Source organism: Elephantulus edwardii, unplaced genomic scaffold, assembly GCF_000299155.1.
Source record: "Elephantulus edwardii isolate Elephantulus edwardi_28Jun2011 unplaced genomic scaffold, EleEdw1.0 scaffold00049, whole genome shotgun sequence".
In the NCBI taxonomy this organism is placed as follows: Eukaryota; Metazoa; Chordata; class Mammalia; order Macroscelidea; family Macroscelididae; genus Elephantulus; species Elephantulus edwardii.
Genome location: NW_006399799.1, coordinates 4,748,636 through 4,773,143, shown reverse-complemented (window position 1 = coordinate 4,773,143; position 24,508 = coordinate 4,748,636). Strand labels below are relative to the sequence as shown.

Sequence of the window (24,508 nt, the reverse complement as noted above, 5' to 3'; positions counted from 1 at the left end):
GTCAAAATAAAACATTATTGGGACTATAATTTAGAATATCTTTGAAAAAATTCTTACTACTGAAGAAACTCAAGCATGAGGAAGCTAATTAAGTAGATAGTATGGCCTCTGGAAGTAAAAACTTAGATGCAATCTCAATTATCACCAATGTACTACTCTATGGATATATAATCCTATAATCCAAAGGTCATACTATTCCACTAGTTGTGATGTTCAAAAACAATGAAGATATATAAGCCAATATAAAATAAAAACTTTATTTAAAAAAGAGATATAAATCATATTTGATTCTTGAAGTACAGTACTGTGAGGATCAACTAGTTAATAAGTGTGAAAGCTTATTATAACAGATAAAATTTAAAAGGTGAGTGGTTGAATTTTAAATAAAGGATAACATAATACTGAGTGTGCATTATTTAACAGACACTTATACAGAGAATTAATACAATTTTTCAACTACTGTTGGGACAGAAATTTTAATTTCAATATAGCAGACAAAACAGATTCATTAAAAAGTTTAACTTTTCTATTATTACACAACAAACAACAGGCAGAATTTAGATTTAAAGCCAACTCTACATAATTCCAAAACTCATGCTTATTCCACAATACTTCAGTATAAACTTTATAGGTGGAAAATATTTAACTCAAAGGAGTACTGTGCTATAAAACTTGGATAATATATAAAAGCAACTAAAGACATACACCTAGGTAAGTTAACAGATGGTCTATTAACTTAAGCAGATTCCCACATTCCTTTCTTTATAAACTGGCTAAAATATAAAGAAAGCTCAATGAACATACCTGTCTGGCTTTCTTTGTTTTGAGTATGTGGTTTACAAGACGTAGCTTTAGTCTGTGTAATAGGTTTGCACAATAATGCTTTGTTCTTCAAAAGCCGTGGAGGTTGACAAGGTGGTAGTTTTAGGGCATCTGTTTGTGTACTTGCCTAGTAAAAATTCAATCAGAAACCAAAGAAATTCTCTAAATCTCATGGTAAGAAGCTGTGCTGCAATCCTAAAAGCATGCAGTTTGAATCCACCAAATGCTCCATGGGCAGAAGGATGGGCAATCTCCTCCTGTGTGACATACTGCCTCTGAAAACCCACTGGAGGGTCAATTATGGGTTGGTTTCAATCTCAACAGCATACAACAACATCATTAATAATATGAAAAAAATTTTTAGTTAAAATCATGTTAGAATTGCAAGACATAGTAGGTTAACAGTTAAAACTTATGATAAAGCCCTAAAATAATTAACAGCAGTAAAAGAGTATGTTGTTGTTACGTGCTGTCGAGTCATAGATGACTCAGAGTGACCCAATTAAAGAAAAGACCTGAACACTTGTATAACTTTCACTGTTTCTCCAAGTTTATAGAGTTTCCGGAGGCAAGCTATTTTGGAAGTGGATGCCACTCCTGCTTCCAAGCTTGTTTTAATCAGGGAGCTCCACCCCAATTAAAAGAGTATACTGGTATCTAAATACTAACTTTTCTAATAAGAAATAGACAATTACTATTGTAAAATATTGCTGATTAATAACAATGGTGGTAGAGTTTAAAATGAGAACTGTTAATTCTTGAATGACTGACGTTTTAGAAGGGCTAGTTTCAAGATAACCAAGAATTACTTTGAGTCATTATGACCATTTAAGTAACTTGAATAATAATATGGAAGTTATCTCAAAAACCAAGAAAAACTTTAGAAATCACATTATTTTAATCAGAATGTTTTATTTATTTTATTTATCTTCTTAAGAGAAAGCAAAAATACTGACTAAAATTGTGGAATGGTCATTTAAAAGCTATTCTTCAAAAGGAGAACGCTAGCTATATTTGAATTTTTTTTTACAATCCAATTATAATTCCTCCAAAAGATCTCTTATGCTGAAATATGTACAATTTACTTTAATACCATATAATAAACTATTTAAGGCACATAATAACTACATAAGCACAGCAAATATTAAAAAAAATAAAGTACATAAAATACCTCATTAAAGAACTAGAAAACTCTATTGTTGAACAAAGTTGGCATACTAACAGTATTTCTTTTATGTACTAAGGAGGTTTTCAACATCTTTCCACTACAGCAAACAAAACCCAACACCAAACTAGATGACACTGAGTTAGTTCCTACTCATGTAATTCCCATGTGTAGAGGAGACGCATACTCTAAGATTTAAGGCTGTGACCTCCTGGAATCAGGTTGCCTGGCCTTTCTTTCAAGATACCTCGAGGTGGATATGAACTGCCAACCTTTCAATTAATAATCAAGTCCCTAACTGTTTATGCTACCTAAGGATAGCAGATAAAGAACAAACTCATTGCAGCTAAAGTGATTTTGACGCATGGCAATCACATGCATTACACAGTATAATTGCTCATCAAGGTTATCTGGCTATAATCTTTACAAAAGTAAATTGCCAGGTCTTTCTTACACAGTGCCACTGGATGTGTTTGAACCACCAGCCTTTAGGTTAGTAGTGCAAACCATTTTTGCCATACAGGCACCTTCAAGAAAGAATAAAACAAAACTAAAAGTCACTTCAGTGCTGTAGAATTGATTCTGATTCAAAATAACCCAGAATGACAAGAGTGCCCCACAAAGTTTCAAACACTATAATTTTCACAGACACAGATTATCCCATCTTTCTATGAAGCCATTGGTAACTTCAAACACCTACTCTTTTAACTGGTAACCAGATACTTAACTACTGAGCCAGTAGGGTCCTGTCCATAAAGAATGGAGATCGCAAATTAGACCAAGCATATTCACAGTGCATACAAGTTGAAAATAAGTTTAGTGGTAATACAGGAAAAATAATAAAACTTACATCACCAATGATTTTTGCTGTTACTGTTGGAACTGCACCTGATAAAAATTGCAAAACAGATTTAGGATAGTGTATAATTATTTAAATATCAGCATTAAATGCTGATTTTTTTTGTCAATTAAAATATACAAAGTGATTATAAAAGCATGTGTTACCCTAAATTAACACAACAGATGAAACTATCAAGTCTAAAATATAGTATGAGAAAGAGCTGAATATGAAAAACATTATTTTAGATCCTAACAGCCCATAGAGAGCCTCCATTCCTAACAGAAATGTGCCATACCCGTGAAAATGATCACAGATGATAGTACAGAACTACTATTTTTGCCTCAAAATATCTAGACAGATGCTTTCAAATCCAGCTATACCTTGTAAGACGCTGTTAGGATTCACTGTGGGTTGGGCAGCAGGCGCACTTGCCAATGATACTACATTAGCTATAACTGGAGTTGAATCTTTTCTTAGAGATGGGGGCCCTGCTGAAGCAGCTTGCACCATGGAAATACTTGCTGATTAAAACAAACAAAAATAAGAAAACCTCATGTATTTACCATATACATTCATATATAAAAAAACCACTATTTCAACAGGGCTAACAGTATTTTTATGATGATTTCTAATGATGTAAATAATCAATTCAAGATTAACTGGATGTTGTTTTAAACCTACTAAATGTAGAGAAGAAACCAGGTAAGAAAACTTCTCAGTTGGTGGGACGCTACTGAGTAATTAATGTTGTTGTTGTTAAGTGCCGTCGTAGACGACTTGTAGCGACCCTATGAACAAAAAACCTGAGCACTGTTCATAGTGTTTCTGGAGGCAAGCTATTTCGGAAGTGGATGCACTCTTGCTTTCAGGCTTGTTTTAAATCAGGAAGGTCCACCAAACACTGTCCACCTTGGTAACCATTATCACATCTGGCACATCAGTGTTACAGCGCTTAGCATCACAGCAACCACGAGTTGCTTCTGCACAGCAATGCACAGACCAGTGCTATACTACTTAGAAGAATGTTTGAGAAAACTCAATTTGAACCAGACCTGAGGGCCGCAGATTAAAATCACCCACCTTGGGCTTGGTAGCATAACTTTCTGTCCACTAGGCCAATGTAGCTCTATTTTGTTGTTGTTACTGTTGTTAAGTGCCACTGAGTTCTAGACGACTCATAGCAACCCCTGGGCTTGGTAATTAATGTACTGTATGAATTAAGTGATTTTGCATTTTAAAGTTAAAACATGGGAATATGTCAGCAAGCTAATTTTTTTCCGTGTTCTTCTACTATATCCCTATACGACCTGAGAGAGGAATTATGGTACAGAAATAGTTGAGGGTGAGAACACCTCCTTGGAATGAAATGTTTCTTTGTGTGATAATTTAATTACAGAATTAAAAAAACTGGCACATTTTTGTGGATTAAGTGTATAGCTTTCATATCTACATTTCAAAAAATGACCATTGTAACTCGATAGGGTATGATTTACTTTTACATAAACATCACTGCAAAGCAAGGCGTAGAAACTAAGCTAGGCTTATTACTGTGCAAAAAAGTAAAATAAATGCTTAATACAGTTAAAAAAAATTAACTGGACATTTGCCTTTTATTATTTAATTAATGTACTCATTGCTATCAAGTCAGAACCGGCTCACAAGCGATCCTCTAGCAAGGTTCCTGAGGCTGTAAATTGTACCACAGATTGTCTATCTTTCTCCTGAGGAGCTGCTGGTAGATTTAAGCCTCCAGAGAGAAACCATTTTTAATTTAGGTAGCAGTACAACTCCTTAAGTATTATAAAACCAGAGCTCCCTCTTATGTATTCTCTCTTTGTAGAAAAATATAATGCTTAAAATTACAACAAAGATGTAAAAAAAAAAAAATCCTCAAACCCTAAAGGTACAATATTAATTAAGATTTCAGAATAGAGTTAACTAGCATTTATTTCTAAGTGTATGAAGAAAGCTTTTACTATCATCTTGCTTCTGTTTATAAAAAGGATGTATTTAAAAAAATAAAATAAAAAAAGGATGTATTTCAACCATTTTAATTATTGGAATGGTACCATATTGCAAATCATATTTAACCAAAAATTTTCTAAATTGAAATAATCTTAATTATGCAAATTGTACATTTGTAAGTTTAGATAATTTAGGTTCTATGTCCTTTAAGTAGTTTCAAATGACTTTTCTTAAGACAGTTAATATGTATATATCAAATTACAAAAAAAGAAATTTACTGCTATAAAGTACTTAGAAACTTTATTTCATTCTCTAAGAAAATGAAAAGATTTTATGTCTATGCAGCTTTAACCTAAAGCATTATATAAAACAAAAGGAGAATTTAAAATTTAATGTTACTTGAGCAAAATTTATGATTCATTACATTTTTTAAAATTTTAATGAAAGTTTACAAAAAGGGTTTTTAATTAATTCTTTGAAGCTTATATTCCTCCCTTAGTCCACTTTGTAAATTATTTATAATTGTTTATAGCTCCTAAACAACATGAGAACAGTAGTTAATTCCTTATATTTACCAACGACCTCATTCATTTAATTTTACCTGTATTGTTTTGTGAAGGCAGGTCACATATACTTTGTTGGTTACAAAACATTAAGATACAAAGCAAGTTACAAAAATGCTTCATTTCTCCTCGCCATTTCAAAGACTCACTGAGTTTACCCTGTCGCTTACAACCATCACATTTGCCCATCTGAGAATGAAAAAGAAGACAAATTATCTGTGGTTTGAGAGAAAAAAAAAAACAAAAACAGGACATATATAACCAATCAGGAAACTATCCTGTATCACAAAAAGAAGAGCTGGCTATCCTATAATGTTAAAAATATTTACATCGCAATCATTAATTTAATCTTAAAGATTTTTTTAAATGTCTTACATTATCAATTATCTGCTGTGGAGTTAGAATCCACTCATAGCTGATTCTCCAGCTAGTTTTCAGAGGCTGCAAATCACATGGGAGAAAACAGCTCATCTTTATCTTGAGGAGCTGCTGGTGAATGGTGCCACCTTCAGGTTAGCAGAACAAATCCCTGCAGGCTACATATACTACCAGAGCCCATCTATTTATAAACCCCAATACCAGATCTAAAGCAGCCAATAAAAGCAATTTTTTAAAAAAGGGTAAAACTAATACTTTATATTTTCCAAATGAATCAGAAAACAAATTTTAGTAAATAACATATTGATAAAATTACAATTGTAGACATGTTAATTCTTCAATAAAATAAAAATGTTAATTCTGCTGTATATTCTTACAGGAAATGAAAAAAAGACAAAAAAAAACAAACCCAAAAACCCAAAAGGCATAAAACATTAAAAACATTAAAGTCTTCTAAATCTTGTTTTAATTGCTAAAGAGGAATACACTTACTATTTAAAAGTTGTAATAATTGAACTGCCCTTAATGAGACATGAAAAAATATGAACAGGGGCATCATTTATAGCTTAACTTGATAATACCAAGAACGTGAATAATTTTTACCTGATAGAACAAAACTGTGTATTTGGACATACACTCTTCACAACAGAAATCTTCCACCTTTCCCCCTAAATTACTCTGTACCAATTTGGGAGACGTCTGTAAACAATAACTGCACATTTTACAGTGATTTCCCCAACGTTTTACCAAGTCATGTTTATAAAGTAATTTGCAACCTAAAAAAAAAAAAAAGAGAAATTTATCATTAAGGAAAAACAGCTACATTCGTACATCAAGAGACTGCTTTAGAGGTTCTATATTACCATTTTAAACAATGAATGCTAAGGTAGATAGTGTAGAACAGGTAATATTAAAGTGTATAAAATATATTAAGAAAAAGATTTCTCCCCCCCCATGAAACATATTATTACACACCAGATCACAAGTAAAATGTCTTTCTTCTTTTGTGTTGCTGTCAGAAACTTTTAAAGCCATTATTAGTCTAGGATACTAATCTTTTATGTTTAAAAACAAAACTCTCTAAACAAATAAAATATTCATCTAAGTAAAAAAGGCAATCTACCCCATAATGACTTGCATATTCAGACCATTTATAAGTAAAAAAAATATTGGTCTAAAACAATAAAAGTATAATCTAAATATACTATAATAATTTAAGACATTTTCTTTAGAAATACGTGTACGGTTCAAATCCACCAGATGCTCTGCCAGGGAAGGAGGGACAATCTCCTCCTGTACCAGTCAGATCTGATTTGACCGTACACGCACACAAAAATAATTTAAAAAAAAAAAAAAAAAAGAAATACATGTAACAGTTGAGAGATCCTTGAATTCTTTTCAACCTAATTATGTCAAATATTTTTTACATGGCAATAATCTTCTCCACTATATTTTTATAATCTTTTTCTTTAATTTCTATAGATAAATAATTAAATCAGAAAACTATAAGCATAATCAAAGCAAAAAAGGTTGTGGCATTAACCAAAGAAGATAAAGTAAATAAATGATAAACAGATAAATGGTAAAGCTTAAAACATCATCTATTTTGATAATAGCCAACATGCTCAATAGGTTTAATACTCTTCTGTCTTTACCTTCACTACAGAATGACTTGTCAGCACCTGAGAATCGCACAGTTTCCTTTACAATTTTTTCAATTTTACAATATTCACACATTGCCATCACATTATTTATTTTCTTATACTCATCAGAACAATTCTTGCCACAGAACTGAAACATTTTACCCTGCAAAGAAATAATCAGTACGAACTAATTAAGTGTTTGGTTTACATTATAGAAATCTTTATCCCTCTTTCTTACAAAACAAATAATAAAACTTCGAGAGATAAAGTTATTTAAAATAATTTTACAAAAGACCAATTTAAACCAAATTCTTGTGATAACCCTGTACTTACCTTATAGTCAAGAAGTTCTGGTTTTGTGGCAAAAAGGCGATTACAGTGTTGACACTTTAGTTTCACCACACTTCGTGCAAATCCAGCATGTTGAGACTGAGCAGCAAGACGCTGGAGACCAGCTGCAGCAGAGCTACTGATGGAGGTGGGGGAAACAGCAGAAGTAGTACTTCCTCCTGCTGACACTGTTGAACCTGTGGGAATGCTTACAATTACTTGGCCCTGAGACAAGGGCACTACTGAAGAATTCATTCCTGCTGGTTTGTTGAACAAGTTCTGAAAAAAAAAATAAATTTTTAAAAATCTAAGTATCAGTTTAAACAAGTTAGTATTAGAAAAAAAAATCTCAAACTTAAACTCACTATTAAAAAGACTCATAAATGATTGACCTTGAAACCTTAAGTGGGTTTCAGAGGCTGTAAATTGCATGGGAGGAGACTGCTTATCTTTTTCCTGGGGGTCTCCTGGTCAATTTAAACCACGTGCCTTTGGGTTAACAGTACAACTCTTTACCACTAACCAGGTCACCAGAACTTCCAGAAAGGAAGTAGTAAGTGTCTATAAATGCCAAGCAGTTCAAAGAAACATCTATGAACAACTGAACAATTCAGAATAAGACAGAAGGAGTTGAATTGGGTAGGGGGGAAAATTACTCAGTTAAATAACGTTCTTCATGAACAATATCCATCTAGTAGACAAATTATGTAATAATGTTGTGTGTCACTGAGTCATCTTTAACTCACAGCAACACTGATCAGACAGAGTTGAACTATTCCAAAAGGTTTCCTAGGTCATAATCTTAATAGAAACAGAATGCCCCATCTCTCTCCCAAGAAGTGGTTGGTGAATTCAAACCACCTATTACGTGCTGTGAAATCAGCTCTGACTCACAGTGACTCAATGTACCAAATAACAAAAGTCTGCCTGATCTTGTATCATCTTCACAATTTTCATGTGATTAAACCCACAGTTTCAGTCACTGTGTTTACTGATCTAATTGAGGGTCTTTTTCTCTTTTGTTGAGTCTCAGTTCTTCAAGTATGTATCTCTTCCCAAAACTCAGTCCCTCTTAATAACAGCTCAATGTATGTGGGAGGAAAAGTCTCACCATCCTATTTAATTTTACAGAAGGCAGACATACAAAATAATGCCATGCCTCCAAGCACAGATGTGCCACAGAATACAAATTTAATAGGACTGACCTAAAATTTAGACAAATAAGCATTACTAAATCCTCAGTAAGTTCACATTATTACAGCAACTGACTCAATGACTGGCAATAAAAGCAAACTGAAGCCATACCTGAAAAGCTACCACACAACTGTAGCTGCAGAAATTACGAATACTTCCATCTGACATGGCTAGGTGATACTGAGGGACAGCTGATGTTTTACAACTGTTACACTGAACTTGTACACCTTAACAAATTAAAAGTAATGATCATTAAATACAGAAGTACTAAATGTATGAGAATAAATACGGAACAATATACAAAAATTCAAGGATCAAGTTATAGAAATGGAACCTAAAATGAACTATACATATAGACAAAAACTAAGTTATTAGTAAATCTTTTCCCCCCTCTATTTTCCCTCACAATCTACCCTAAAACTACAAATATATGAATCTTAAACTAAGGTACGAATAAATAATACACAGTAAAGAAACCATACGAAATTACTTTTGTAAAAGAGGACTGCATAAATAACCACATGAATAAGAGAAAAATAACCATATGAGTAAACATAAAATAAGCAATTAAGGCAGTAGGTAACATTTTACAACAAAAATCAGAAATACTTGCATTTTCTTTTAAAAAGGATAACTATACAAATAAAGTAATGACCATATTTTTCCAATTACTATATTAAACAGTTCATGAAACCAGTATTACCTGTAGAAGTAACAATTTTAACTCTGTAAGCAGATAAACAATTAACAGAACAGAAAAGTTCAGTCTTCCCCAAGCTGTTGGTATTTTCAATCATTTCTGCTGAGGATCTCAATGATTTGCAAAGTGCACACGGTGTAATTTTGGCTGATTTCTATTAAGAGAATAAAACATTCACTTATAGCAAAACTTTTAAATGCTTACATCAATATTGTTCTGAAATATGTTAAATTAGTGGGTTTTAACATTTTATAATTACAAATTCTCAGTAATCAATACGTCTGACAAAAATGACTCAAGACTGTTCGTTCACAGGGTCGCTATGACTCGACGGCACCAAACAACAACAACAACAACTATTTTGGCACACATTCACAATAATATATAAAGTATGCCAACATCTACTAGAAGATCTAATATCTTAAAAAATATAGTCATGAGACTTGCTATTCATTAAAAGACACATGTGTATTCTGACATCCTTAAATATCTCTATTATTTCCTATTCCACTTCCACTTGCTTTCCTATCTATTTTTTTTTTTTTTTATTTTTTTTTTTATTTTATTATTTGTGTGTGTGCGTGTACCGTCAAATCAGATCTGACTGATACAGGAGGAGATTGTCCCTCCTTCCTCGGCAGAGCATCTGGTGGATTCGAACCGTACACCTCTGGGATTGCAGTGTAGCTTCTTGCCACTAGGCCACCAAAGCTCCATTGCTTTCCTATCTAGAACTACAAACATTATCTTAATTTTTAAGACAGGTCAAGCATTATTTCTGTGTAGATGTTGCTGATAGTTCCATCTTGTCATCAATTAGAACTGTCTTTCCCTTGTTGGTGTTATGTGCTGTTGAATATGACTCACAGCAACTTTATGAACAATGGATCCGAACCCTCTCATACCTTGTGCGATCCTCATCATCTCTGACACACCAGAGTCTATTGCTGCAGTCATTTTCCATGCATCTTGCTGGGGGGGGGGGCGGACGGGGGAGGGACAGACTTCCTTTTTGTTGCTGAGCCTCCACCTTTCAAACCATGTCTCCTTTCCCTCTGTCGTCCTCTATATCCCATACATACTTCCATAGTGTCTATAATTACGCATCTCTGTATCTAGTTCCTCCAGTAAACATGTAGCCATCCCTAATAGAAATTACACCTAATGCTTTTTAGATTAAATGTAAGGAAGAAATGAACATAGCAGGAATGACTATAATTCCTCTAGTTCTATACTAGGTGTTTTCTCATTCTTACTTGAAATAATACTGAAAACAAACCTGAGATATACAGGTGGTATAATATTCATTTACAGGTCAGAAAAATGAGACTTAAAGAAGTTTAACATCTTTCCTAGAGGTAAAAGTATATTTGAATGAAAAGTCTAGGAGTCAAAACTGGCCCTCTCAATACTCTTCTCCAGCACCACAGCTCAAAGGCGTCGATTCTCCTTCTATCCTCCTCAGTCATTGTCCAACTCTCTGATGCATAACAAGGGTGCAAAGACCATGGCCTGTATCAGATGCACCTTAGTCTCTAGAGACACACCATAAATTGCAACACTATATAACATTTAACATTCAAAATCACTGCAAAGATTTAAAAATAATATTTAAATGAGCAATATTTAATTAAATAGTTTTGGTGGGCTACATTGATATTCATTATTCTAAGAAAAAGAATTACAATTACACAAACTATTAGGTCTTAAAGAGTTTATCTAGTCCATTTTCTACAAACATCATCAATTCTCAAAATATTAAAAAACTCAAATCTACTTTTTCTTCTTTCTTGAAGAATAGTAAAAAAATTCCTCAGCTATAACAATTTGCATCTATAGGATTATTAATTTTCTGGTTTACAACTTCAGCCGGCCAACTCTGATTTCAAAATATGGATCTGATTTCAAGAATAGGCATTCCGTTTCCAGATTCTCTCTCTCTCACTCACACACACACACACAGAGAGAGAGAGAGAGAAATTAAGTATTCAATCTAGGCCTTACCTTATAGAGCAAAAAATAAATTTATGCAAATAAAATTTTATTTAATATATTAGATAATGTGAGCAGTTGTGACCAATGTAGTTATTTTCCACCTTTAAGATATCTTGCATTTCAAAATATTTTTCAAATATATGAATAACATTAAAAATGTAAGTTTTGTTCTTAGGTTTGAAATGCAGATTTTCAGGCAATGATTTCAATTTTTCATTTAAGAGAGAAACTGCATGCAATAAGAGTATTTAGTATATATGTATTTGAAAAATACTATTTATATATAAATACTAATAGGAAGCAAATATTAAGTTGTTACATTTTCTAATATTTTAAAAAAATAATTTCAACAAAAATTTAGATTCCCTGCACTCAAAATAAAAATACACATGAGGCTTTAATATGTTTATGTACCTGCTTGTATGCTGTGATGCACGCTGAACTACAAAACTTCTTAGATTGTCCCTCTATCTGAAGCACGTGGCACTGACCAGAGCCACTGTAACAGTAACCCCCACAGTTCTCACAACAGTTCATGGTGAGGTTGTTAGCTGAGCGAAACTTAGAGAAACAAGCATCACTGCAAAGCTTATGTACAACATTTTGGTAATTAACCTCATGTCGAATCTAGGAATTAAAAAAGAGAAACATACAAACAATATTCAGAGACCATAAAAACCTGTTATTTGAGCAATTAGTAGACTTCTCGACCCAATAAAAATATAAAAGCAACTTACAACAGCATTTTTTTGACACATGCTGCATTTGGTTGAAAGACTATTTGTATTCATTGAAACAACAGGTTTTCTTTTCAGTTCATATGTTGATAAACATGAGCGACTACAAAATACTTTACTAGTGGTGGCATTTTCAAACTGGGCATTGATCACATCCTTTGGATTTAAAATGTCTCTGAAAATGATAAAAATACAATGAGTCACAAGGTAATTATTTCCTTTCCCCCCCAAAAAAACCAACTAAAACATCAGTAAATTAGTATAAAATGGGCTTTGTCATTGAAATTAAACTAATAAATCTAGTTTTGGCAATCAGTTGAGAAACTTACCAGCAATTTGACCTAGAATAAAGTGATACATTGCTTTGATATTTAAGTTCTTTTCTCTAACATGGAACTATAAAATCACCTCCTTTATAGAACTATTGTGAGAATTAAGTGTATTATGTTTCAAAGATTAAAAGAATATATACCAAATGATTGTTGTTATTATTATTGTGAGAATCTGTACATTATGTTTCAAAGATTAAAAGAATATACACCAAATGATTAGCACTCATACCTGTTAAGTATCTAGTTTTCTTCACTAGGTTCTCTGCATTTTCTACATTTTATAATAAACTTTAAAATCAGTTAGTACTTTTGAAATTCATAAAACTATCTTTAAAAAATAAAAGTAAATTTTAAACAACATAAATATTGTAGCACTGTTATATAAAATTTAAAAATTAATTTTCTTTTTAATATCTACATTTTAATCTACAGGCATTGAGCAAAGGCAATGAAGAGTAAAACCTTAATGATTAAGGTTTCCCATCATTCTGTCCCAATTCCACTCCAAATCAGCCTTTCTACTCAACAGTTTTTCAGACACATTAATTGTAAACCATTTTTAAAACTACTTTTGAAAAAATCCTTTGATGAAACTTTCTACAGATCATTCCCATAAGGACATATTAATATAATGAATTGCTATTCTTACTCTTCCATAATAATAAGTAAATAAAAGAATATACTTTAAAAATTCTTAATATATTCATTTTAATGAAATATAACTATTAACAAAAAATTATAATAGTTAACATAATGGAAAATATCAAGAGAAATAACTAATAGTATACTATGCTATCATCTATGTTAACTACAAACAGCTCCGCTTCCTGTATTTATTGTTTCTTTTACACTAGTTCTTTTTCTATTAGGTTTTCTTTTATTCCATTTATAGGGTTATTTATCAAGCAGTAAGACTGAGCTATGCAATGGTAAACCCTGAGTTAAGATATGGGCCATCCATGCTCTCAAGTAGCCCAGTTTATCAAGGCAAACAAGCATATAAAAATAAACACAGCAAAAGCATTAAAAAAGAAAAAGCACAGCAGTTCTATTTTGAAAAAGGTATGAGTACTGTAGAAATATAAAGAGAGGAAATTATTATTTTGACTCCATATATAACGAATTGTTTTCTACATAGTTAAGGAGATAAATAAAGGATAGCTTTAAATAAAGGGAACAATATTAATCAAAAAGAGATAAAAGGGTAAACAAGGGGAGCTCTGGTGGCCTAGTGGCAAGAAGCTGCACTGTAATCCCAGAGGCGCTCGGTTCAAATCCACCAGATGCTCTGCCGGGGAAGGAGGGATAATCACCTTCTGTACCAGTCAGATCCGATTTGACGGTACACACACACACACACACAAAAGGGTAAACAGGAAGATGTGTATGGATATCCAAATAAAGGAGAAAAGGAGTAAGGGGGTACAGGGGAAATCACGGGTCACAGAATATAGGAGGTAGAGAAGGAAGGGGTGAAAACAAACAACAACAATGTATATGAATGAAATATAAATTATCATATGCAAACCAATTAATTTCAAAAAAAGAAAAGGAGGTAATTCTTGATTTCAGAATGCTTATAGTTCAATTAGGGAGCTCTGGTGGCTGAATGGTACACAGTTACACTACCAACCTAAAGGCACGCATTCAAATCCACTAACTGTTCTACAGGAAAAAGGGGCAATCAGTGCCTCTGAAAACCTAGGGATATTCGTAGGGTCAGCTATGAATTGGTTCAAACTCAAAGGCACACAACAATAAAAGAGTTTCATTTCTTTGCACCTTGTTTTAGAATAAGGGGGAAATTTAGAAATTATAGAAAATGTAGAAATTATAATTCTGGAAGTTACATCTGAGTATTCTTAAATTACTAACCATATTAACAAAATCATTTCCCAGACTGTATTTTTATATAGAACTGGACCTTATTATTAAGGAGCTTTGGTGGCCTAATGGTTAAAGGTAGGCAGTTCCAATTCATAAGCTGCCCCGTGGAAGAAAGATGAGTAACCTCCAGCTGTGTAATTTACAGTCTCTGAAAACGCACTGGAGCATCAGGTGTAAATCAATTCCAAACCAATAACATAAAACAGTAATTATTAAAGAAATATTAATATTTAAAGAAATATTAAATATGGAGCTCTGGTGGCTTAGTAGTAAGGAGTTGCAAAGGTAACTAGTTTGAATCCTCCAGTGGCTCCACAGAGAAGCATGGCAATCTCCTTCAAGTGATTTACAGTGGCTGAAAATCCACAGGTGGTTTACCTATGAGTCGTTTCCAACCTGATGGCACAGAACAACAAATACTAAATAATGATTAGCCAAAAGATACTCAGAATGTAAAGATGCTAAGAAATGACCAGCAAATGATTAAAAGAAACTAAAAAAAAGCTGGTCCTCAAATAGCTAAAACAGATTTTCACTGAACACCTATTATGCTTCTGCAGGCCATTATAATAGCAATAACTATAGGAAATAATTTTTTTTCTATCTTCATTTATTCAAATTGTATTGGAACACTTCTAAGGATTGACATACAAATTAAACTTACTTTACTATCCGAGAAGAAAGTACATGTACCTAATTAATGACATGACATTGAAAAATCTTTTCACTTCTTTGAATCTAATTTCATCTTATTTAAGGTATATTCCAATTCAGAAAACAAATAGGTCTATCTTGGAGAGAGTTAAACCAAGTGTCTCCGTGGAAGCTAGGATTTTGAAGTTCCATCTCACATACTTTGGGAACGTGGCCAGGAGAGACTGGTCCTTGGAGAAGGACATCATGCTTGGAAAGGTGGAGGGACAGCGCAGGAGAGGAAGACCCTGGATGAAATGGACTTATATAGTAACTGGGGCAATGGGGGTTTGTTGCAATTAGTGAGACTGGTTCAGGCCAGGGCAGGGTTCAGAGCTGCTGTACACAGGTCACCGGCCACTTAACAACACATAACAACAATAATAATCAGTTAAATTCCTGAGTGGTAAAAATTATTAAAGCTTCTGGTTCTAGTCAAAGGCTGACTGTTCAAGTCAACCCAGAGAAGCCTGGAAAGTAAAGCCTGAACATCTACTTACTGAAAAATCAGCCACTGAAACATACTTATAACAGTTCTGCGATAAACATGGGATTACCATCAACTGGAATCAATTCAAAACAACTTTTTTTTTTACATTCATCTATTATCAGTTCATCCCAATCATTGCAGTGGCAATGCAAATATGGGAGGAGGTTGTAAAAGAGAGACAGGGTGTGAGAAAGAAAGGTAGTGATAGGAAATCAAGAGTAGATGTTGTTGTTATGTGCTGTCAAGTCACTTATGATTCATAGTGACCCTATGTACAACAGCCCTAAACTCTGCTCTGCCCTGTGCCAGTCGCACTGTCTCTGTTACATCCATCCCAATTACCCCAGTCACTGAATTAATCCACCTCATAGAGGGTCTTCCCCTCCTGTGCTATCCCTCCACCCTACCAAGCATGACGTCTCTCTCCAAGGACCAGGCCCTCCTTACAATATGTTCAAAGTATGTTAGATGAAGCCTCAGAATCCTTGCCTCCAAGAGGGTTTAACCCTCTCCAGGATGAATCTGTTTGTTTTCCTTGCAGTCCATGGTATCCTCAATACTCTTTTCCAGCACCACAGCTCAAAGGCATCAATTCCCCTTCTATCCTCCCTAGTCATTGTCCAACTCTCTGATGCATAACAAGTGATTGCAAAGACCATGGTCTGTATCAGATGCACCTTAGTCTTCAGAGAGACACCACTGCTCTTCAGTTAAGGAGGTGAAATACAATACAAGGAAAATATGAGCAATCCATAGATCAAGATTGAAATGGTAGGAGGAAAAGTGAAAAGAGAAGGGGGAAATATAAACAGAGAAAGGAAAAGGAAAAAGCTGAAGATACAGACTGATGAGGGTACTTGAGAACAGAAAGGATAAAAGGATAAAGGAATTGTGAATGAAAGGTTGAACACTTAAGACTCAAGACCCAACCAGATTCAAAAGATCAAATTTATAATGCATGAAAAGTAGACAGATGGTTAAGAATAAAAAAAGAGAAGAAAAATAAATATATAAAGAACCACTGAACTAAATAAGATCAAGAGAAGATATGACAAAAAGAATAAAAAATGACTTGTGTAAAGAAAAGCTACGGCAGGCAACCAAAGGCTTAAGCAACATGAGAAGACTCCATGAAAAGAGTTAAGATGTGTGAACAAGAATAAAATGTTCTTTGAGTCCCCTAGGATCACTTTAAAAATAATGATAATTTTTTAAAAGTAGTAACCATAAGGGGAGTTCTGGTGGTCTAGTGGCAAGGAGCTGCAACTACAATCCCAGAGGCGCAGGGTTCGAATCCACCAGATGCTCTGCCGGGGAAGGAGGGGCAATCTCCTCCTGTACCAGTCAGAACTGATTTGACGGTACATGCACACAAAAATAAGAAAATAAAATAAAATTTTAAAAAAGTAGTAACCATAACAATAATTATCAAAGAAGAAATGCCAGTCAAATTTTAGAAACTACTGGTCTTTAAAATAAGAGTGAAATACAGAAGGAAAACATTTATTACACAAAATTATCTCATGGAAAAATAGGAAATAAAAAAAACCCTATAAAAATTACTCTTTAAAACTGACTTAGAAAAACAACTATGAGATATCATCTCACCCCTGTCAGAATAGCAAAATTTAACAGAACAGCAAGCAACAAATGCTGGCTAGGTTGTGGAGAAATTGGAACCCTTATTCACTGTTGGTGGGAATGTAAAATGGTGCAACCACTGTGGAAGGCGGTATGGCGCTTTCTCAGAAAGTTGCAAATAGAGATACCATTTGACCCAGCAATTCTACTACTGGAAATATATCCCAAAGAGACCATAACTGACATCCAAGCAGATATATGCACACCCATGTTTATCATGGCTTTGTTCACAATAGCAAGGAGTTGGAAACAACCCAGGTGCCCATCAACAAACGAATGGATAGAGAAGCTGTGGTATATTCACACAATGGAATACTATGCTGCATTGAAAAACAAGGAACTCATGCAATATTATTCAAAATGGGTGAGCCTGGAGGACATTATGCTGAGTGAAATATCTCAGTCGCAAAAGGACAAGTATTGCATGGTGCCACTGCTGTAAAATGGGACTGATATCAGGGTGGAAGTAAGACTGAGAAAAACTGGATAAATTGTGTATACTGCACTGAAACAGATGAGGGACTGAATAATTTAAAAGCGATGTATGATAGGGTATTATGGTTATCACAAGAGTCCACAATTAAGGTTGCATAGTGGAATGTACTTGGGGCAGTGGGAGCGGTGCGGGGGGATTTGTGTACCAGGGAGGGAGTCTTTCTTTTATTTTTGAAAGAGAGGAGCAAACTGGGGGGCGGGGGGAGAGGGCTGGGCGGGGAGAGAAGTGCAGCAATGAATGAATGGAAATCCAAATTCTGTGTAAATGTTCATTAAAATTATTTTAAAAAATTTTAAAAAACTGACTTAGAGATGATATGTATACTTCAATTTGCAAAAGAATGTTTAATAATTAAAACAGAATATATAAAGAAATCTACTGCTAAATTCTATTTGCCAACAATAATGCTGAAATTAGCTCTAGTTTCTGCTGGGTTTTTAAGTCAGATAAATTATCACTATTAAAAATGATAAGAATTTTTGTTCTCTTTTAAGGTAGTCATTCATTCTCTCATTCACCAACTATTTATTAAGTATCTGTGTCAGGAACAGCTTTTTAATGGAAATAGAAAAATGGGAACAACAGTAAAGGTCCTACCCTCAGAGAAATCATGTTCTAATGAAAGAGGAAAAAAGGAAAATGTGCCAGAGTCTAGCATTCAAAACAGTCTTGGAAGAGTACTAAAAGCGTATTTTTTTAAAAAATGGCTCTTTGGAAAAGTCTTTCCACAACAGAACTTGTTAACACCAAAAGTCTTATTTTACAGTCAAATTTCAGTTTTAAAATAATGTAGTATGAAACATCATAATAAACTTTAGAACCATATATATGGTTCTAAAGGACATGGTTAGATTCTGGTGGCATAGGCCACAGAAAACTGTAATGCTAATCCAAATGCTGCATCTCTTTCAGTTCAAATCCACCAGCAGCTCTGTGGGAGAAAGATGAGCAATCTCTTCTCCTGTGACTTATCCCCTCAAAAACCCACTGGACAGTCTGCTATGAGTCAGTTCTGATGCAACGGAAATGTGTTTTAAATAACACACAGATTGATGTGAGCATTAATCGGACTCTCAAGAGAAGAAAATTCACTATCAGTGAAGTGATTCTAAGACCCCTGCAGGTATAATACATTATTAAATGTTAGCAGAAAGTTCAGCTGTTCAAATACATCAGCTGCTCCACACGAGCAAGATGTTAACAGTATCTTCCCATAAAAATTTACTGACTTATTTCCCCCTCTATAATATATAGATTAACAGAGAGTTGCCATGAGTAATATCAACTTGGTGGCAGAGTCTTTGCTTTGCTGGAAGCTATTCAAAAGAATGTGTCATGAACTAAAAGATAAGCCCAAATTAAAAGTTAGTTCTTTCTAAATAACAGGAATGTTATACAAGGAAGATAGTTTTCAAAAGAAAGAAAATCCAATTTCCACTTTATATGAGTTGGCACATTTAAAAATGTCATTTTACTCTCTCAAATATATAAAAATATATCTTTTCATTTGTTTTAAAGATAGTAAATATAAAGGGCAGTGCATAAATTAACTTCCAGGAAAATGTCTAACCATATGCAAATATCCTTCATAACTCTTTGATCTAAACTGTATCTTGTACTAGTTATCAGAAGAGGGAGCATCTTTCTCCTTTTCTAAGCAGAAAAAGGGGTACTATTCATCTGAGAAATTACATTAACATTAAAACTTGAAAGGAGTAATTATGACTTGCACAGACTTACAATTGAGATCAACATGTTTTAGAACAAGAGTATTAACGCTAATCCTAACCCTATTCTTTTCCTTTATTAAAACCATTTTCTAACAATCATCTTCAAAAAATTAGCCAGAATTAGGGTTTTTAAAAAACAGATCAGGATGACCTTACACACATTGTAAAATCTTATATTTTTTACCCCCACTAAACACTGCAACAGCCCCTTTGAAAGAGTTCAAATGGATTCTGAAGCCATTTATGGTTAAGAAAGTTGTAAAATAAATTCTAGCTAGGTAATTAACCCAGTGTTCCTGAGCCAATTCCAATTCAGAGTAACCCTATAGGAGAGCACAGAACTCCTTAGCAGGGTTTCTAACACTACAACTTTTAAAGAGCTAATTGATACATCTTCCTCCCACAGAGTAACTGGTAGGTTCAAACTGCCATCCTTTCAGCTGGCAACCCAGTACATTAACCATTGTGCCACTCAGGCATCCAATTAGGTGGTGGTGGTTGTTGATTGCCTTAGAGTAGAACACGACTCATAGCAACCCTATGAACAAAGGGCCTGAAGTCTTCTATAATTATTGACATTTATCAAGGTTCATAGTTTTGGAGATGTATTGTTTAGGAAGTGGATGTCACTCCTGCTTCCAAATATTAGGTGGTAGGAAATATAACTTTTTAAAACCTTGATAGTGCTTTATATAACTTTATTTACTGGGTTTAAATATTGGCCAAAGACTTTTTTTAAAGGTTGATTGTATAATACTTCTAAACAGTGTCATTTCAAGTTTTATAAAGCAAATTCAACTATAAGAATAGAAAGATTGATCTCAAAAATCTTTTATTTAAAGCTGAATGAAAATTGGGTACCTAGTTACTAAAAAACCAGCAACAACTTATTACCATTTCTCAAAAAAATAAACCCCACAAACAAAAATATTAAACAAAATACACAAACAACAACAGTATGTGACAAAACGAAAGAAATAAAGAATTTAGAATTTTGCTATACTTTGAGCAACTTGAGCATGTTTTCTTGGTGGGAGGTGGCGGTGGGCGTGCAGGTGGAACTGTATATCCAGTGAGACACAGTGTAGAGCAAAAAAGCTGAGTAGACCCTTTTCTTTGATAAGCAGTTTGCCCCTTCTGGAGAATTTTTTTACAACCAGAACAGGAAACTCGAACAGTTGTGGCTGGAACTGAAGGAAGCATTTTATTCACGCCAGATGATGCCAATGAAGGCTGAAAGCCAGTAGTCAACTGTGGAGCTTTAAAAAAAAATAATAATTATTTACTTTTTACTGTGAATTTTAAGTATTCATCTACTTTTTTTTTAGTATTCATCTACTTTTTCTCTTCTAGAACTTACTTTTGAAACTAAATACTAATTATGCAATACAAAATTAAAAGCATTCTTAATAGGAAGAGAGACTTGTCTTATTTCCTAATACAAGAAGATATTTTGTCTCACTCATAATGGTCAGAATAGACAAACATGATTCATTTATTCATTTCTATTTCTTACCAAGAGGACTGCCACTAACTGAAAACACAGCACTAATTTTCAGTTCCCTCTCTTGAGTTTTCGGCTGTTGGCCATGACCATACTCCTTTAAAAAAGCAAAGAAAATAGATAAATTAATGCAGAGGAAAATATAAATACACTGTATCTAAAGAAATCCAGGTATTTGTAACATTTTGCCATAATTATATAAGGTGTGGAATATTTACTATTTTAAAATTAACAATTTTCACAATACAAAACTACAAGCAAACTATCTGCAATAAGGTTAATTAAGTTGACATTGACTATGAAAGCAAGTAGTAACATATGAAAGAGGCTATCTAATTCACTAACCATTGTTTAGATATTATTATGGCAAGATACTTAAATATTACTTTTTTAAAATCTTCTTTAATATTAGTACAACATTTTTACCCATTATAAAAGTAATACTCACTAAAGAAAATTCAGACAAGTAGAAATTTTAATTCCAGATCACATTTCCATCATTTCAAAACAGCCACTTATTATTTTGGTATTCTCTTTCCCGATCTCTATTGAGAGGTTTTCTTTCTTTAAATAGTTATAATTATTGTTATGTATCATTCTCATAAAGGGATTCTTTTTGACCATTTGAATCTTGAACTCTGGCATTTAACTACATACTATTTTTCAATAATTTCTGGTACAGAATGAACTGTTTGTCTTACGTTACTCTCTAAGAACCCCTGAAGTCAATAGATGTATTACAGAAAGTCTGGAAATTCTAAAAGAATGTTTTTATTTCAACTATTTTTAGGTGTGTATGAACCTACTGTGAGTCACAAACCACCACCACTTAAGCCAATTGTACTGCAAGCTTTCAGTGGGGCTGCTCGCTTTTACAATTACTTCACTGAGAAAGCGTAAGTGGCAAATTTAACTTTTAAAGCATTGCTTATCACACTGAAACAGGCTAAAGCCCTTAGCCTTGTGATCCTCAGGCATCTCATACATATTCCTGTTTTTGTCGAGTATCTATACATTGCTAAAATCTGAGAAATACCAATATATACAGTTTCAATATGGCCCTACATAACACTGAGATTATATAACTATAAACCAATGTTAGCAATGTTCATAAACATTAAGACGATGGTAAATAACTTTTGTGAATGTTTAGTCACACTCTCATCCTTACCCCTAAGAAAAGGATCCTTAAAGTGTATTATTAAATAAAAGGGTAACAAAGTAAAGGTTCTTAATATATAATGACAAGTTGTTCACAAGTTGATTAGTAAAAATACCAGTTTTTAATTATATTTATTCTCAACCCAACTTACTGATACCTAGTTGGTTTTGACTCAAAACTACCCACCCCTGGGTTTCCAATGCTTTAACGAGAGATCCTGTATATCATTCTCCAGTGGAACTACTGATGGTTTCAGACCACAGGAGATGAGCAGCCTTTTGGATAGAAGTACAACCCACTATGAACTATGTCACCAGAACTCCTTCTCTACATTTACTACCCTGATGAATGCCATGATGTGATGTGTAATTACTGAATCGGGTTTGTCATAATCAATCTCTATCACTACTTCTTTATATTATATATGTGAAATGTGTTAGGTGTTCAGAAGTTAACCACTGTTATTCTCATCAGAACGAAATTAAAGGAATAAATGACATCTTCAAAATATTTCTTAGACTTTAAAAAGCATGTTTTCTTCATTCACCTTTACAACTAGCATTAAGAACTTTTTAATTGCTGTTAGGAATACTGTACCTTTTCCATTATATTATCTAATTGGGTAACAAATGGTTTACAGAAATAGTTCTGTCTTTTATACATATATAATTCAACTAGACACTCCACTAAACTTGGATGAATTTTATTAATTCTCTATTAAAGACCCTTACCAGCAAATGATGATTTTTGTCTCCCTTTTCCATTTTTTAAATTCTTCGAATTTCTTTAACATGTATCGGGCCCAAAATCCAACAAAAGTTAAAAAATAAGTGACAACAACAATCTGTGTTCTTTTAGTAATTTTTAAATAAAAGGTTTCTAGCATTTTAAATCCAATGATATGTTGATCTGAAGTCTTTCCTTACCATGATCAAGAGTATCTATTACAAGAAATGCATAATGAATTACATGTCTTCTGCTATCTAACAGAATGATTATATAGGTCTTACATAACCTGTTGATGAAATATATGTATTAAAAGATACTCTAATATTGATTCATCCTACTACTATGCTACACAGTCTTATGAAACCAAGCCTCAATAGAAGAAGAAATTTTAAAACTCAGAAACTACAGAAATAATAATGGCCTACATAAACGGTTTCCAATAAATTCTCTATCATTCTCTGAGAAAGTTATTCCAAACTTCTGGCACATGCCTTAAATTCAAATACCTCTTACTTACATAACAGAGTAAAATATATACACATCTTAAATACTGTTGGTATTCTTACAACACCAATCTGTATGGAAGAATCTCTGATTTATATGCCCATCTTCCACAATGCTTAATAAGTTTATAAACATTTGATAAATACATATCCATTACTATTAAATTATGAATAATTTTCTGATAAATGGAAATACAACTGATGATCCAAAAACTTTCAGAAGCTGACAAACACAGGTGTCAAAATAAAATATCTTAAAAAAAATATCTTCACCTTTCTTCTTTTATTTACCACAGAAGATCTGTATCTATATTCTGGGACTGTATTAAGAAACAAAGAACCTAAATTCTATAGCCACATTAATATGACCTGGCTAAATAAACTTTATCATTTGAATTACTGCATTGTACTTCCTCAAATGTCATAAAAAGTACCATGACAAATAATTTGCTTTCCAATCCTCATCCATTTATTTCAATAAGAGATAATAGATTAGCTTCCTTTCTATTATAAGCAAAAGGAAATAATTATTTTATTGTAATATTTGCAGAACATCCAGTTTTTAAAAAGCTGTATGAAGGGGGAAAAGAGAAAGTAAAATCTCTACCTCTCATTTAAGTTGTTTAAATTTAATATTTTTTCCTTTAAATTAAGTCATTTTTAAGCAATTTTTGTTTACAGAAAGATAAAGAATAAAACAATGATTATGGTTCCAGATGGGCTCTTTCCTGGACATATAACCTTGAGTGAGTAACTACTATGAACCTTAGCTCCTTTATTTACTGAATTATAAATGTGGTTAATATCTACTATAGCCATCTTATATATGGTTGTTAAAAAAAGCAAACAATAAAGTACGTGTAAAAGCATCTGTAAGGGTAAAAGCACTACAGAAATTATAATAACATGCAATAGGATTAATCTAAGAAATGAATAATGATGTTATACCAGTAATAGAGTTAGGAAGATGAGTGACAAATACAGAGAATCTTTATGAAAGAAAAAACC

General features: G+C 33.2%; 1 protein-coding gene across 2 annotated transcripts in view; it reads right to left on the bottom strand.

Moving 5' to 3' along the window:
• The window catches only part of ZMYM4 (zinc finger, MYM-type 4), a 195,148-nt gene that overhangs the window by 47,908 nt on the left and 122,732 nt on the right, over positions 1-24,508 (bottom strand). For both annotated transcript variants that reach the window (XM_006886432.1, XM_006886433.1), the window contains 13 exons: positions 21,119-21,203; positions 20,606-20,861; positions 12,334-12,508; positions 12,011-12,223; positions 9,605-9,755; positions 9,013-9,128; positions 7,711-7,986; positions 7,390-7,540; positions 6,338-6,510; positions 5,395-5,545; positions 3,209-3,349; positions 2,838-2,875; positions 805-949 (listed from right to left, as the gene is read on the bottom strand). In XM_006886432.1, the coding sequence (XP_006886494.1) occupies positions 805-949; positions 2,838-2,875; positions 3,209-3,349; positions 5,395-5,545; positions 6,338-6,510; positions 7,390-7,540; positions 7,711-7,986; positions 9,013-9,128; positions 9,605-9,755; positions 12,011-12,223; positions 12,334-12,508; positions 20,606-20,861; positions 21,119-21,203 (2,071 nt within the window). The remainder of the gene's footprint in view (positions 1-804; positions 950-2,837; positions 2,876-3,208; positions 3,350-5,394; positions 5,546-6,337; positions 6,511-7,389; positions 7,541-7,710; positions 7,987-9,012; positions 9,129-9,604; positions 9,756-12,010; positions 12,224-12,333; positions 12,509-20,605; positions 20,862-21,118; positions 21,204-24,508) is intronic.